We start from the raw sequence: 15,156 nt of genomic DNA on the forward strand, positions 1-15,156 counted from the left end.
TACCCTCGGACCAAATTCTTCTTAATGTGTGATTATCTAGATTTCAACATTGGTTGAAATGTAAGAGGATAAACACAGAAGGGCTGCATTCACAACAACAACAACAAAAAACAGCAACTCAGAATTGTCTTAATATTTCTCGCATCTCCTTTTCAACACCTTAACTTCTTGATCCCCAGTTTTTTGTAGCCACAGTCGGCAAGAAAATTAGCCCGCCTGTTTCATACATTCGTCATTGTTGTCATCATCACTAACGATGAAGTCGTTGTATGAAAGAAACTCTTAATTTCATTAGTTCACTGTATTTAGTCATTTAGGTTTTTTTTAACATTGATTTAATCCTGGGATTAGAAGGACTGTTGGCAGAGTTTCACTCCTGCTTAATTGGTGTGATGGGTCAAACTGCCTTCATTAGCCCTCCTGCTAACTTCAAAATCAGCTGGAGGGTTTTCGTGTCTGCTGAGGGTCCACTTCAGTGTCTTTTACAAACTCTTTACTTCTACATTTCTCCAATGGAGACGGTCAAATCCAAGTATGGGGATACACTGACTATCAGTCTGGAAAATTGGTTTCATTTTCTCCATATGTGTCTCGTATGCTTTCCTGTGTGTGCGTGTGTGTGTGCACCTTAATGTGAGAAAATAGATAGAATGTTAGAGGAGTGGAATAAACACATGACATATTCACACATACACACACGCGTGCACACACACACACACACACACACCCTAGAAGGCTTTCAGTTTCTAAATCAATCCCACATCCGTAGCTAATGCAGTGCTGGGCCCTCTTCAGGAACCATTAGGCCTATTAGTCAAAGTGTGTATGCATTCCTGTGTGTGTGTGTGTGTGTGTGTGTGTGTGTGTGTGTGTGTGTGTGTGTGTGTGTGTGAACACGCAGAAGCCGCACACTCAGCAGTAGCCGATCTCAGTGGATCCTGTGGGGTCAGCAGGTGCAACAGGGAATGAGGGACCATCTTGCTGTGTGTGTGTGTGTGTGTGTGTGTGTGTGTGTGTGCGCGCACGAGCGCGCGCGCGTGTGTGTGCGCCCTCCCTTCGATATCCTCTGGGCTCTTTATCGCTCTAAAATTATCCTCCATTTACTGGAAGACACTGGACAGACTGAGAGGGAAACATGGACACTCCTGTTCAGATGTCTTCCTGGATTCACTTACAGACGCAGGACACACGGACAAACACACATCTCGACTCGTCAAACGACCACACCTGGAAGAAGGTAAGGTGTTTGATGTGAAGGTGAAACAGACGAAGGAGCGATCCCTTGATGAATCCCAACAGACCAGATCAATAACTTCACCTGTCAGCTGACGATGCCTCCACTAACCAGAAGTGAAATGTTTCCGTCACGGAGCAACATCTGGGAAGCTCATCTGACACGAGCCATGAGCAGCCACCACACTGAGCACAGATGTACAGATGTTCAGCCGTTGAATCAGCACAACTGCAGCACAGCTGACTGGATTGTTTGCTGACAACAGTGAGTCAAGCTGTGCAGAGGGTTCTGGTTCTGGTTCAGGTTCTAAAAGGAGCACCTCACTGAGGGGGCGTCCTCATGTCACAAGAAGAAAGATGCACTTACAGTAAGGCTTGAACTGCAAATGTTCATGACTCAGTATTTGACTCAGTAAGTCCTGAATGGTCCAAATCTGTAAATACTGAACCGGCTCGACCTCACAGTCAGGCGCTATCAGTTCACCTTCCTGCACACGGTGAATAATCTCAAGGTTCTTCCAGCACAGGCGCTTGACGTCGCAGCCACCGCCAACACACAGGATTCACTCTTTAGCTTTAACGTGTCGTCACTCAAGGTAAAGTCTGGTTGAGACATGGAAACGTGTGGTTGGAGGTACAGACGGTGCCTGAGCTCAAGCGTACGATGCAGCAGGACTCCAGCCGCCATCTCCTAGTGAAAAGACCAGCTTTTGTTCGGTCACAGACTTTCTCGGTTTGTATACACACCACAATATTACCGCCTGCTCAAGGCGTAAAGGTTAGTATTTAATGTTTTTTGCTGACATTAGGGGGCCTCGGGCCTGTGTGATGTCACTAAACATGTCAGACTCGGCCTCTGACTTCCTGCTGACATAACTACTAGATGCCCCGCTTCTTTATCAAGACCAGTGCCCGATGTTTGAAGGGCGGGGCCGTGGGGGTGGGACATCCTGACAGTCCCAGACTTTGATCTCAATCATCTCTGCAGTGGCCAAATCCCTGTTATCCTGTAATCTTTGATCTCTGACTCCTTTGATCTCCACAAACTTACGGTGACAAAATGATCCAGAAGCCCTGAATCAGAGTCAGGGGTCTGACAGGACCCTCGCGCCTCCTGAGGGCTGGCACGCGCCAGGTTCGGCTTCAATCAGATGAACAGTTATCAAGTTAATGACACTGACAAAGACTTCTTTGATCTGTAATCAGGTTTATTTTACCGTGAGTGTGGTCAGTATGATGGCCTGGACGCAGCTCTCCCTTATTTGGTACAAAGTTTAAGTGCTGGCATTGTCCTTAAACCCCCATCTTCATGAAACTGCATCACCACTCCATATAAAACATGGCCTCTTTGTCTCCTTCCCTCACATGGCCTCCTCCTCCTCCTCCTCCTCCTCACATCCTAGTTGTCCCTGAAGACATGAGACAGATGAAGTCTCTGCAAATCAATATCAGCCATTCATGAGGGTGCAGCTCAAATATGGTCATGTGAACATGCACTCTGGCACACATGCACACCAAAGTTGCTGCATCTGTGTACACTCTACATACACACACACACACACACACACACACACGCGTGTTCAAGTCAAACTGAAATGAAGCGAATTTTGTGGTAAATGGAAAAATAAATCCCAAGTTAGGAATTCATCTCCGCCATCGCCTGATGGACACAGGAGCAAACGTTAGGAGCGCTCGTATAAATAATAGCCTTCACTCATGCCAGCAGTGAGGACTGGGATCAGCCAGACGGCCGGCTAATAGACCAGCAGAGATGCCGAGGATCGAAGCGAGGGTGGAGGATGGAGAGCGCCGATGGAAAAGTGAGAGGGAGGAGAGGACGGAGGAAACTAGTGGAGAAAGCGAGACAGTGAGACTGGCCATTATAAATCATATCCGCTGTTGGCGCCAGCTACGTCGCCTAGCAACCAGACAGACCCTCCGCCTCTCCTCCATCTCCTGTCTATCTCCGGCTAACAGCCTGGTCACTCTTATTACCCATACTGCACTGGGCCGTGCCCCCAAAACTCACGACAGTGTGTGGATTACGGCTGTAGCAGAGTGATCGACAGTAGCTTTGTGTTCACCTACCCCATGGATCGGATCTAACAGCAGCTGACCTGTGAACACACACACACACACACACACACACACACACACGTGTACACATATATGTGTGTGTGTGTGTGTGTGTGTGTACACAACACAAATGTGGCTTAAAGAGAAAGTGTGTGCAAGTCATGTTACCATGACGAAGCAGCAAGTCACAGTGTCTCCCGGCTCTCTGCCACGACCCTGGCAGTGCCGGAGGTCATGTCTCGGAGGGAGGGAGCTCGACCAGACGCTGAGGACCACCGTGGAAATCAAGCAGGAGCCTTTCAAGAGACAAAAGTGCAACATTTAATACCTGAGTAATGTGTAGCCATACTTGCTGTGCCTGACCTCAGCGGCGCGTGCTAACAGGCCCTCTGACAGCAGACATTTACCTTTGTCAAATTAATAACATTACGGTAATGGTGGCTGTGTTCGAGGGAGCCAGGCCCAGAGCTCTGACAGCGTCCACGCTCACGCAGGGCCGCGGCTCACTGGGATTATTCATGGGCGGAGCCTGGACGTTCATCCTCCCGTTCCTGCTTCACTTGTCCACACGCCTACTGAGAAAAGGGCCATCGCACACGCTCAGTGCATGACGCTGGTTCCCATTCACAGTTGTACATGAACTCCATAACCCTTCACCACGGAAAAAGTGTCCAGGTGTGACTAAGTTTTGTAACCAGAGCCCAGGTGTCATCCCTGCTGACTCACTGTCCCGCTGTCACAGCTTTTCTGAGAAAGTGAGTCACGCCTGGTTTTAGTAGTAAAACTTATTCTACCTACTAGAGCATGAAAGTCTCACGTCTGGGCCTGAATCCATACCACAGTCCTGACCAACAGTTTACTGATCGGTAAACGGTTAACTGGATCCCCGTTAGCTGCCACCGCAATGGACATAGGACTCACACACACACACACACACACACACACACACACACACACACACACACACACACACACACACTCATCTAAACCGTTCTAAAGACACAGATTTGAGATGTGCGTTCGGACACAGAAGCTGTACACATTGAAGTTTTTTTCCTTGACATCAGGAGATGTTCAGTGGGCGGAGTCTCAGGTTTGTCTTTCCCAGCTTCATAACCATTTGTTTTACGGGACGAGACGTTAGTGAGTGACAGGTAACCGTGAGTTGGAGTTGGTTTGTCTGAAGTGGCACGCCAGGTGTGATAACTGCAGTACACGTAGTTTTACACAGAGCAGTGTGTATTCTTCAGGAAAAACAGTAACCCCCCCCCCCCATGCTAGATTTGATTTACGTTTTCCACAGTTTAGTGTCACAGAGAAAAAGCTGAGGTAAGAAATTATCCAGGACGCCTGCGCGGTTGGTCAGCTGTCAATGTTTGACCAACATGTCACCAAGAATAACGGTTAATTGGTGAAAGGAACCGAGTTTGACTGTTCAGCACAGGAGAACTGAAAGGTGACTTGTGCCTTCAGTCATGGATGAACCCGTTAAATTGTAACTTTTACATGAACATGTTGCTCAAGGGGTAATTTTTTATTTTGACGTGGGTTAATTCTTCACGTGGGTAACACTGAATAGACTCCGGCATGGATTCTCCATTCCGGTTGAATATTCAAATGAAAAAAAAAGAAAAAAGCAGTGAATCATAGGAGCAGGAAATGCAACACGGACACCGATGGGATCACTTTGGAGCGTCAATACCTATCGAAGCTCTCAAAGACGCTTCAGGTTTTTACTTTTTCGTTTCCCAGTATCTCTCTGAAGCCGTTTCACCGCCAGCCACAAGTTCGTTTTAATTTTCTGCAGCTGTGAGCAGCAACTTGTTTTTTTTTTTTGTGTGTTTTTTTTTTATTGTGCACGGCTTTGTGAGACGCCGCCGAACGTCAACAGCACCCTTCATAATCAGGCGTTTTTAGTACGCAGGCTGACTTATTTGAGTGTATTTGATTCTGTCCCATTTAAAACAAGCTACGTCCTTGGAGAGTGAATCAGTCTGCATTGATGAGACTCAGCTTTTTGTCGAGTCACTGTAAACACTTGAAATTCCAGATCTTTCTGTACCGTCTACGTCAATTAATTTCAAAAACTTGTGACACGGATCAGACGGAAGGAGGGGAACTCACACCACAAGCACTCATGAATCCATCGCTTTGTCACGCATGCTGCTGTTTCCTGACTCTGCCTGGATGTAGAAACCTTTACTTGAGCCATTGCCAGTCTTTTTTCTTTTTTTTTTTTTTTACCATATTTGTGTTTGATCTGTAGTTTATTCTTAAAATCCATATTTAATGAGTGTTTCATGTGAGCGAACGGTGGTGTCAAAATTTCCCTCTGGAATCAATGCGGTTTGTTCTATTCTACTCTAAAAATAGAGGCATGTGACACACAGTTTTACTGTCTAATTCAGAGCTAAAATCAAAATATTCATTCAGATTTCTCTCACAAACTGATTTTTGAAACAAGACTTCGTCCCCTCCTCTGATCCTGCGAGTGAAAAGTTGTTGTTCTTACCTGAGAAGAAACATGTCACTCATGTCAATGTAGAGAGATGAAGTGTTTCTTGATATCCTAGAAATGATTCCTGGATTACCCGGACCTGGAGTGACTTCAACACAACTCAAGCAACGTGTCATGATGACATAAACGCCTCACTCTGGATTGAATGTGAGTATTTTTGTCATATTTTTGTGCATTCACAACCTCCACAAGATGCCGTCCCCTCAGCACACCTTCAAGGACAATCGGACAATCAAGTTGTCATGTCTTTGCCTGAGCTGAGAACGTCAGAGGCCTGACGAGACTGAACAGACTCCCAGTTTGAGTCCATTACTTCCAGACCACAGGGCACTGATTTTAAACCTCAGGTAAAACAAGGCGAGGAGGTTCTTGTCTGTAACCTCGAGCTAGCATGACTGGCATTTAGCTGGAAGACACAGGCCGCCTCCACGCTGCAGCTTTGTGCAGCCTCCTCCCCACTAAAAGCTTCACCCAGTTACGGGTCTCCAGACAGCGATACTGCCTGCGTTCCTCTATGCGTCTGCCTCAGTGTCTACTGCCTTCTGAAATTGTAAGCACTCAGCAGAGTGAGCAGACAGGAATAAAGACACATACACACACACACACAGATGCACACACACAGACGAGTGTGTGCGTCCATGAGAATAAAGCAAATGAACCACTCAGAAACCACTTCGTTGGCCTGTCGTCGGAGAGCCACCAGAAGTAGGTGGTTTGAGAGTAAAATTGTGTTTGAGGAATGAAGGACAAAGTAGCCAATGTGTGTGCGTGTGTGTGCGTGTGTGTGTGTGTGTGTGTGTGTGTGTGTGTGCATGTGTGCACGCGCTTTTACAAATAGAACACAAGAACGCCACCTTGAGGACCAGGACAGGCACGGCGCTCCCCAAATTGTACTTTGCCTTTTGAATTTTTTTTTTTTTTTAAAAGGTCAACTCCATTCTATTTGTGACAAAACGCTCGTGTTGTAAATGAGGTATTTTATTTTTACAGACACGCCGTCGTGATAGAAGTCTCCAAAAGACAGAAATGTGACTCTTAAATCTGGCACTGAGCAAAAAAAACGACTAATTCTTGAAGGATGCGTCTGAGATTTTCAAGGGTAACACTTCCCTTAATCTATAAGATAAAACCCCTTTTAACATTTAATGAGATTCACAGTGAGAGTAAAAGTTGAAAAAAGGAGGGAAAAAAGTAAGATAGCAAAAGTGCTCTTCCTAAAGCAGTGGGATCATACTGTACACTCCAATCCTCCAGGATAATGAATTAAATTAACTTTTCCTTTAATCTCTCCCCTTATCTTAAATTGTATGAGGAAATGTATGCAGATAAGCAAAGGTTTAATCTCTGTGTGAGCAATTATGTTTTTCTGTCTATTATTAGCCGAGATATGTGGGAAGTCCAAATCCTCTCCCTGGGTTTGTCATTGCACAAGGTGGACACTTGTTTGCGAAACAGCGACGTACAGCCGTGGCGTGAGAGTCCTGCCAGCGTGGACTCCTTGACCACCGCACGTCTTCCGTTTCCTCCGATGATGATGATAATAATAATAATATTAATACAGATTAATTCGGCCCTCTTTCATTGAGAAGTAAAACCAGATGACCTTTTTCCTTTTTGTGTTTTTAACAACTAGGAATGAAAGACCGTCATGAGGAAGAAGATTCCCCCCCCCCCTTTTTTCTTTTTTGGACTCTAAAACGTAAAAATGAAAATCCTCAGAGGGGGCAAACGTACCTCAGAACCTCGTCAAAGGCATGCAGGGGTGTTTGTGTCAATGCTAACGCTACACTGACGACATTTACTGCAATTAGCACAACATAGTAAACTTAACATTTACACCCATAATTTAAACTGTATATAATTGTGCTTAATTGATTAGAGCGAATGATAATTAGCATATGACAGCTAGGAATGTGGCTCAAACTGATGGGGCTGGTCGCTAGCTTAGCCTTGATTCGCTGAGCTAACAGCCTGCTGTTTTGTTGAAGTTACAACTGAAAGTCTGTGGGTTTTCGTTGTCTTTCTTGTCCCCTTTTAGATTTCAGTGTTTGTTTTTCGGATCATTTAACATAATTAAAAAAAAATCTAATTAAATTTTAAGGCGATATCTAAAAAAAAAGAAGTCATTGTAGCTCAGTAGTGCTAAGTAGCCAACATGGACGCCGCCACGAGCATCATAAACTATTTGTTTATGTCGTCTGTTTTATATAAATGGCTTCTATCATTTATTATGGCAACAAATACTGGAATAGCTCCTAAATAATCTACAAAATATCTACAATCTAGCTGAATACTTGGAACCTCGCCTGATTATAACAGGATTTATGGACATGTGATATAAATTTGACTGCTAAAAGATGGCAACAAACAAAAGTCAAAGTGACAGATTTTCAGCAACTGTCCACGTCCCTCGACGGTACTCGGACACTCCTGAATCAGGCTGGTGGTCCCCTCACCGGGCCGAGAGGGAAGCGTCCCTCCGTAACCCGTCGGAGTAGTGGATGTAGTAGATTGTGTCGTAGATGGATGTAGTAGATTGTGTCGTAGATGGATGTAGTAGATTGTGTCGTAGATGGATGTAGTAGATTGTGTAGTAGATGGGTGCTGTAGAAACCAGTCCAACCAGAATAAAACCAGCAAACTGCGTCTGTGCCTGATGAGTGACTTGCAGTTTCTTAACTTCGGCGAATTTTCCAGCCGATTAAAAATGACCAGAAACTTCAATTTTTACAAATTGCAACTCCTCCCTGAGCTGAGCTCTGCTGCATTCAACCGCAACTTGGAAATACAGAAACCGTCACGCCGGGGGCAAAGACTGCGTAGTCTTTGCGTCAACATTTCTGATTAAAAGAATCATTGGGACACCCACGCGTCACACACAACTTCATTAACTTTTTTTTTTTTTTACTTTTTTTTTTTAACATGCCATTTTTAGTTCCAAGTCTTACCAACTCACCAGGCTGCTGATAATTTTCGAGGGGTCCTTGAACGCACCTAAACAAATTCTGACAGAACTTTCTCCTCGGCGGTCGCGCGGCGGTCCTCAGTCCAGCATGAGGAGGATGGCGGAGGAGGTCCCACCTGCGCGCGAGCGGAGGTTTGTTCTAGAACACTCGAACCCTCTCTTTTACCTGGTTACCCTGGTACTTATTTTTATTATTATTATTTATTTTTATTATTATTATTGCGTTCATGTCTCGAAGGAGCGGCTCCTCAGCGGACTGAGAGTCAGACATTTTTGTTGTCCTCAACCAACCTGTATCAGGCTGTTCTTCTTCTCTCAGTCAAACCGCAGCACCGCCGCTCGGCGGAGGTCCTGCCCGCGTCCCTGCTTGGGGGGGCCGAGCCAGCAGGTCGACAGCGATCCAACACGCGTTTAATGGCGTTAAGCGTTTGACGTTATTTCAGTGTTTTTCCAAAGAGGGAAGTTACAGGCTGTGTGTCAGCAGCTCTGATAGTGAAACTGTCCCGGGGTCAAAGTTCAATGTGTGTTGCAGCTCCTGGGTGTTGAACTGGCTCCCCTCCTGGTGCCCCACGTCCGCCTCCCAGCTGAGGGATGCCGAGGAGAAGATGCTCAGCAGTAAGACCGCTTTCCTGGCTGTTGACCGCCAGTAACCCTGCTAACCCTGAAGCTGCTCTGACGCTGAGGATGTTTCCTACCTGATCCTGCAGGTGTGAAGCGGCCCTTCTCCCGGCAGCATGTGCGCGTATCCAGCAGCACCTACCTGTGGACCTTAGCTTTCTCCACTCACCAGCAGCCGCGCTCCCCCTCTGTCCTCCAGATCCAAGCCTGGCCACGGCCTCCTCTGGTTCTGCTGCATGGCTTTGGAGGTGGAGTTGCCCTGTGGGCCCAGAACCTGGACTGTCTCTCCAGCAGCGGCCCGGTCTACGCTCTAGACATGCTGGGCTTCGGCCGGAGCAGCCGCCCCGCGTTCAGCTCGGACCCGGAGGGGGCTGAGGACCAGTTCTTGGGGGCCCTGGAGGAGTGGAGGGAGAAGGTGGGACTTGAAGAAATGGTGCTGCTGGGACACAACCTGGGAGGATACCTGGCTGCTGCCTACACACTCAAATACCCACACAGGTGCTTTACACTCTGTGTGTGTGTGTGTGTGTGTGTGTGTGTGTGTGTGTGTGTGTGTGTGTGTGTTGGAAGACCATTTGTATCACTTCTTTGAACAAATGGCGAAGATTTTACATGCGTCTTAACAATATCAGCTCTGCTCCCTGGGATTGTACGATTTCTTGCACCACAGTACTTTAATGCTTGCGTGCAGGCTTTGTGTATCAGAATGTTGAGTGCACATTTTTAATGTGTGTGTGTGTGTGTGTGTGTGTGTGCGCGCGCGTGCACGCAGGGTAAAGTATCTACTGCTGGTGGAGCCGTGGGGCTTCCCAGCTCGTCCAGAGAACCCCAACCAAAGCTCCATCCCAGTGTGGATCAGAGCCATGGGGGCCTTTATGAGCCCCTTCAACCCTCTGGCTGGTCTCAGGCTGGCTGGGCCTCTAGGTTAGCACACACACACACACACATACACACACACAAACGTACAGTATTTTTTTGTCAATAGCAGCTATCTGAGGGTTTGTCAGCATCCACTAAGACTTGAATTTGTATTTTTGGCGCTTTGGAACATGAAATAAATAAACAACAAAAACCTGACCTCTGGCCTCTACGCATGAAACTTTTTCTTTCAGTAACAAACTGCACCAGATCGAGTCAGCATGGTCCACATCTGTGTTGGAGGGGCGCGGCAGCAAAACGCGGAACATCGGACCCACATTTCTCTTACCTTGGTCAAACTGGGTTCTGCTGAAATGACTGATTTGAGGTTTTGGCAGAATAAACAAAATTAATCGAAGAGAAAACTGAACCCTTCTGCACGTTTCCCAGCCCCCGCATCCACAGAGCCCCTCACCGATTGTATCGTTGCACCGACTCGGTAAACATTCTACACAGGACATGAGGCACGGATGACCGCTGCCATCAGGAAGTGATGTCGTTTGGACCGCGTCAGTAATTCATTAAAGGAAGAGAATACCCAGATCCCTGCTGTTCTGGACCACGGACGGATCTCAGATCCTGCGGTCACATGACTTGGTGTGAACAGCGACCTCATAGAGAAGCCCAGTGTTTATTCAGAGATCTCAGGATGCACATAAATAGGCCCATCCACCCTTTTAATTAATTTCCATAAGTTTCATAACCTTCTTCTGTTTTTTTACAAGGACACGTGATCCCCTCGCTAATGTCAGGACATTCGCCATCCTTCCTTTCTGCGGTTGGTGCATTCGGCTGCACAAGAACTCGTCACTGCTGTGCAGCCCGGCTCCCAGCTTCACTTCCGCCTCGCCGAGGTCTGGTTCTTATCACACCGGCATCTTGTTCTTATTTGATCTTCTCAGGTCCGATGCTGGTCCAGACTATCAGGTCAGACTTCAAGCAGAAATACTCCTCCGTGTTTGACGACAACACTGTCTCCAACTACATCTACCACCTGAATGCCCAGACGCCCAGGTGAGCAGGTCGATATTTACAGGTAATGTTGTTTCTCTGACATCTTACAAACTTCATGACTTCTTCCCATGTCAGTGGAGAAACCGCCTTTAAGAACATGACCATTCCATACGGTTGGGCGAAGAGGCCCATGCTGGAGAGAATCGGCCAGGTGCGAGCCGACATCCCCATCTCGTTCATCTACGGCTCGCGCTCTAGCATCGACAGCGACTCTGGATACGCCTTTAAGAAAACCAGGCCAAAGGTGGAGATCACGGTAGGCGCCGTCTCATGCCTTCGTTAATCTCCTTCAAGTTGCAGCTGAAAGAACACATTCAGGGTAGGACGCTGTCTCATTGTGCTGTGTTGTTGGAACTGAAGACCCAGTATGTTGCCTTTGCACCCCAAGCAGTCTAAACCTGAATACATTTAGTGTGCGTTTTAGTTGTTCTTATTTTATCACAAATGCATCCAATAATGGCCAGCACCAGAGGAGTCTGGAGTCACCACACACCACAAGAAGTTGTTTCTAGATTGTTGTGACCTCAGATGATAGTGCTGTGTTGCCACATGATGGAACGCACCACATAACGTTAGCACCGTTAGCTGTATAAGTCATGTTTGCTAATGTTACTTGCTGCTGTGAATGAATTAATGCAACTTCTTTTAAACTTCACCTCACCGACATGAATTCCTACCAGATTTGCTTCATCTTCTCTTCACCACATGTGCAAGTGGGACGCCATCTTGGACAGCAACCTACCACTTTAGGTTGTCACTGCTAACCGTTAGCATAAGATGTTTGAGTTGAGGTTTACTCATGGAGTTGCTGTTACATATTTAATGTGTAACTGCTCAGTGCTGTTCATCTTGGTTGGTGGTAGAAGTTGAATTGATGGCAGAAGAACGTGACGCCGTCGGCGTTACATGCTTGAGTTGCAGATTAAGTGATCTTAGCCGTTAGCAGCAGACCTTTAGCCCATGCTAACAGGGCGGTCAGGCATTTTTTTGAAGAAAACGACAAAGAATAATGATCAAGACCTCTCAAATAAATGTGAAATAACTGTAATAAAAGCAAATAAATACACTTCCGTTGAACATAAGAAAGTTTCGGCCTCGTACTTAACGTCGTCCATATTTTTGTTTCTTTTGTGTTGCAATACAAATCAAGTTGTGACAAACAAAAACATCTTTTCCCCCCGAGTGGCGTTGGTGTACGCTTGTGTACCTGCTCTTGGAGGTGTCCAAGCAAATCTGGTAGTGACGGTGGATGCTTGACAATTTGGGAAGAACTCCCATGATCCTTCAGTGCTGCACAACATCGTCACACTGTCTCATGGTTCTTTTGTGCTTGAGGGAACCTCACTGACAGAAATTACGCACTGCTTGTAGAGAACGAGGAGGATTTATTTTGAAATGTGTAAAAATCAATATGTGGTCAGTGTGTCGGCTGTTCGGTGGAGGGAAAACACTGGTTGCCTTTTTTATTTTAGTTTGATACGAATGTTGAAGCGATGAATTCCCATAACACAGGAATCCAGTAGAGCACAAGTTGCTTCATGCTTTCTGAATGTTTTGCAAATTGAGGTCAGTTTTCTTGTCTTTTGTTTTGTAGCAGGTGAGTCTTGGTGTGAACGTGTGTGTTTGTGTTTGTGTCAGGTCATCAGAGGGGCGGGCCATTATGTTTTCGCCGACCAGCCTGATGACTTCAACCAGGTGGTGCTCCAGATCCTGGCGAGGATGGAGAAGAAGAGCGAAGGCCTGAAGCTGTGACGTTCAGCCACCTCGTCAGGATGAACTCGCTCAAACCCAATTACACAACCAAGACACTTCAACTGTAAGCTTCTTAATCACGCACTTTACTTTCAAGAGACACTCATCGACCTGCCTGACACGCTTGAAGGCTTGGGGTCAAAGGTCAGGCCACACCACAGCTTGCTCTCGCCTCCACCCTCATGTAAATACAATTTGTAAATAAATGTGACATGCTATCTGTCTTGGTGATGTTTTATTTTCTAGATAAGAACAGTCAGTGTATCTATTGCGAAATATGAATTCTAAGAAAATGCTGGGCGACGCTGATCAGTAAACGGATGTGTGGAGGTCCTGTTTTGAGAGGAGATTTATGTGCGCGTGTACAGAATGTTCCTTCTGTGACCCCTCACCCACCCCTGACAGATATGAGAGGAGAGTAAATAGGACAAAGGGCTGGTGTCTGTTTTTCAGGAACCCTCCTCATGTCTGCCTGAGAGCTGCCAGCAGGTGGCAGCACGGTAACAACAAACACCATCTGTGTGGTGGAGGAGTCTCAGCGAGTCCTGCACATGCATATTGAGAGGAGTGACCTACTCGGGAGACCTGGCCGGTGATGCTCTAAGAGCAGTACGACTCTCGCTCGCTTCAAGCCCCGACTGCAGTGACAGAATAGGGTCAGAGATTTGTGTCGGACTAAAAATAGGCCTCCTGTTTCAAGGGGCTTCGTCTTGAGTCAAACAGCTTGCTCTTTTTGTGTTTGTCTGCAGAAGCAGCTGAGGCAAGGATGCTGCAGCTGTAATTGGACCTTTTGTCCTTTTGATGAAGTGTTGTGGCGTCGCCAGTTGCCCCGCACACTGGATTCACTCGTTTATTTCTCCACTTTTAAGGCTGAAACTTCGCTACAACAGGAAACAGAGAGTGTGTGTCCCTGTGTGTTCCTCAGCCAGAAGGAGGACGTAGTGGAATTATCCGTCTCCACAAAGACATGCACCCTCTCCCTCTTTCACACAGTTCCAGAACATTACTGGGAATTCCTTCTTGGCACCACTCAAACGCTCAGCAACTTTCCAGAACGTTCCCGGACGGTGCCTGTTTGCACCTTCTGTACATGGAGTGCTGGTAATGGGTGTGGCGAGATTCTCAGTAATCTTCCTGCTGTCATTCACACCTCAGCATTCCCAGCATATTCCCTGTAATGTCATGAGGGGGAAGATTTCCAGTGCCGATTTCCCAGTACATTGATTGTGGTTCCCATTCACACATGATCCCGTCTCTGATCCCAAAAGGCTGCGCGTGTTAGTCCAGTTCTCTGGGAACGTCAGAGCCTGCAAACGGCGCCCGACACATCTAACCCATTACTCCTGTTGGTCAGCGCCTGACCTTCTCCACCGTGACCGTCTGAGGAATCGTTTGGTACAGCGACATCGTCAGGAGCACAGGATTTACTCCAAATATTCCGGCCTGGAATATCAATCAAGCACCACACAAAAATATTGCAATACATTGCTGCACTGATTTATTTTGTGCAATCCTGCTGAGGAACTTCCACATGCATGAGCCTCGCTCACATGTGGTTTATGGGTGGCGTTTGTGAATCAGGGTATCGGCGCTCCATTGATGATGACTTGTCTCATTCAGCGATGCAGAACTGAGTCCAGAGTGAACGTTGTCAGAGTTCCCTGAACCAATGAGCACCAGCTGTGCTGGAACTGAAAACTGGGCAGGTCCTCGCACGTGTACTTAACCTAGTTCAATTTAGCCAGACTTCCTGATACGCACATGCGCGCACACACACACACACACACACACACTCACACACACACACACACACACACATTCCTCGAACAAGGAAAGGAAGGAAATAAGAGCAAGCAGACATTCTTCCTTATTGTAAAGTTCCTTGGTTAACTAGGTTGTGGGTGTGGCTAAAGGAGTCTGACACGGTGAATGTGGATCAGCAGGTCCAGCTGTGGACGCCAAGCCTCCCCAGGGAACCTGAGATTCCACGCGTGTTGTGTGTCCGTCAGCAGGGTGCTGGGGGTGAGACGGCTACACTTGAGTGAGATATCGTATTTGAGCA

The 15,156-nt window shown here is 46.8% G+C and overlaps 1 protein-coding gene across 1 annotated transcript; it reads left to right on the forward strand.

Moving 5' to 3' along the window:
* Nucleotides 1-8,826: 8,826 nt before the first annotated feature.
* On the forward strand, nt 8,827-13,328 carry abhd5b (abhydrolase domain containing 5, lysophosphatidic acid acyltransferase b). The gene is made up of 7 exons (XM_086192676.1): nt 8,827-8,924; nt 9,325-9,407; nt 9,500-9,908; nt 10,183-10,334; nt 11,231-11,342; nt 11,418-11,598; nt 12,981-13,328. Exons 1-7 carry the CDS (start codon nt 8,881-8,883, stop codon nt 13,092-13,094), a joined length of 1,095 nt encoding a protein of 364 aa, XP_086048802.1. The 5' UTR covers nt 8,827-8,880; the 3' UTR covers nt 13,095-13,328.
* Nucleotides 13,329-15,156: the final 1,828 nt, after the last annotated feature.

This window comes from Aulostomus chinensis, chromosome 22 (assembly GCF_037954235.1).
Source record: "Aulostomus chinensis isolate RoL2024-O1b breed Wild chromosome 22, RoL_Achi_v1.0, whole genome shotgun sequence".
In the NCBI taxonomy this organism is placed as follows: Eukaryota; Metazoa; Chordata; class Actinopteri; order Syngnathiformes; family Aulostomidae; genus Aulostomus; species Aulostomus chinensis.

Excerpts from the sequence above, each read along its gene's own strand:
- abhd5b (XM_086192676.1), top strand. The coding sequence starts at position 8,881 with ATGAGGAGGATGGCGGAGGAGGTCCCACCTGCGCGCGAGCGGAG. Across the intron at positions 8,925-9,324 it reads CCACCTGCGCGCGAGCGGAG|CTCCTGGGTGTTGAACTGGC; the intron begins GTTTGTTCTAGA and ends TGTGTGTTGCAG. Across the intron at positions 11,343-11,417 it reads CTGAATGCCCAGACGCCCAG|TGGAGAAACCGCCTTTAAGA; the intron begins GTGAGCAGGTCG and ends TTCCCATGTCAG.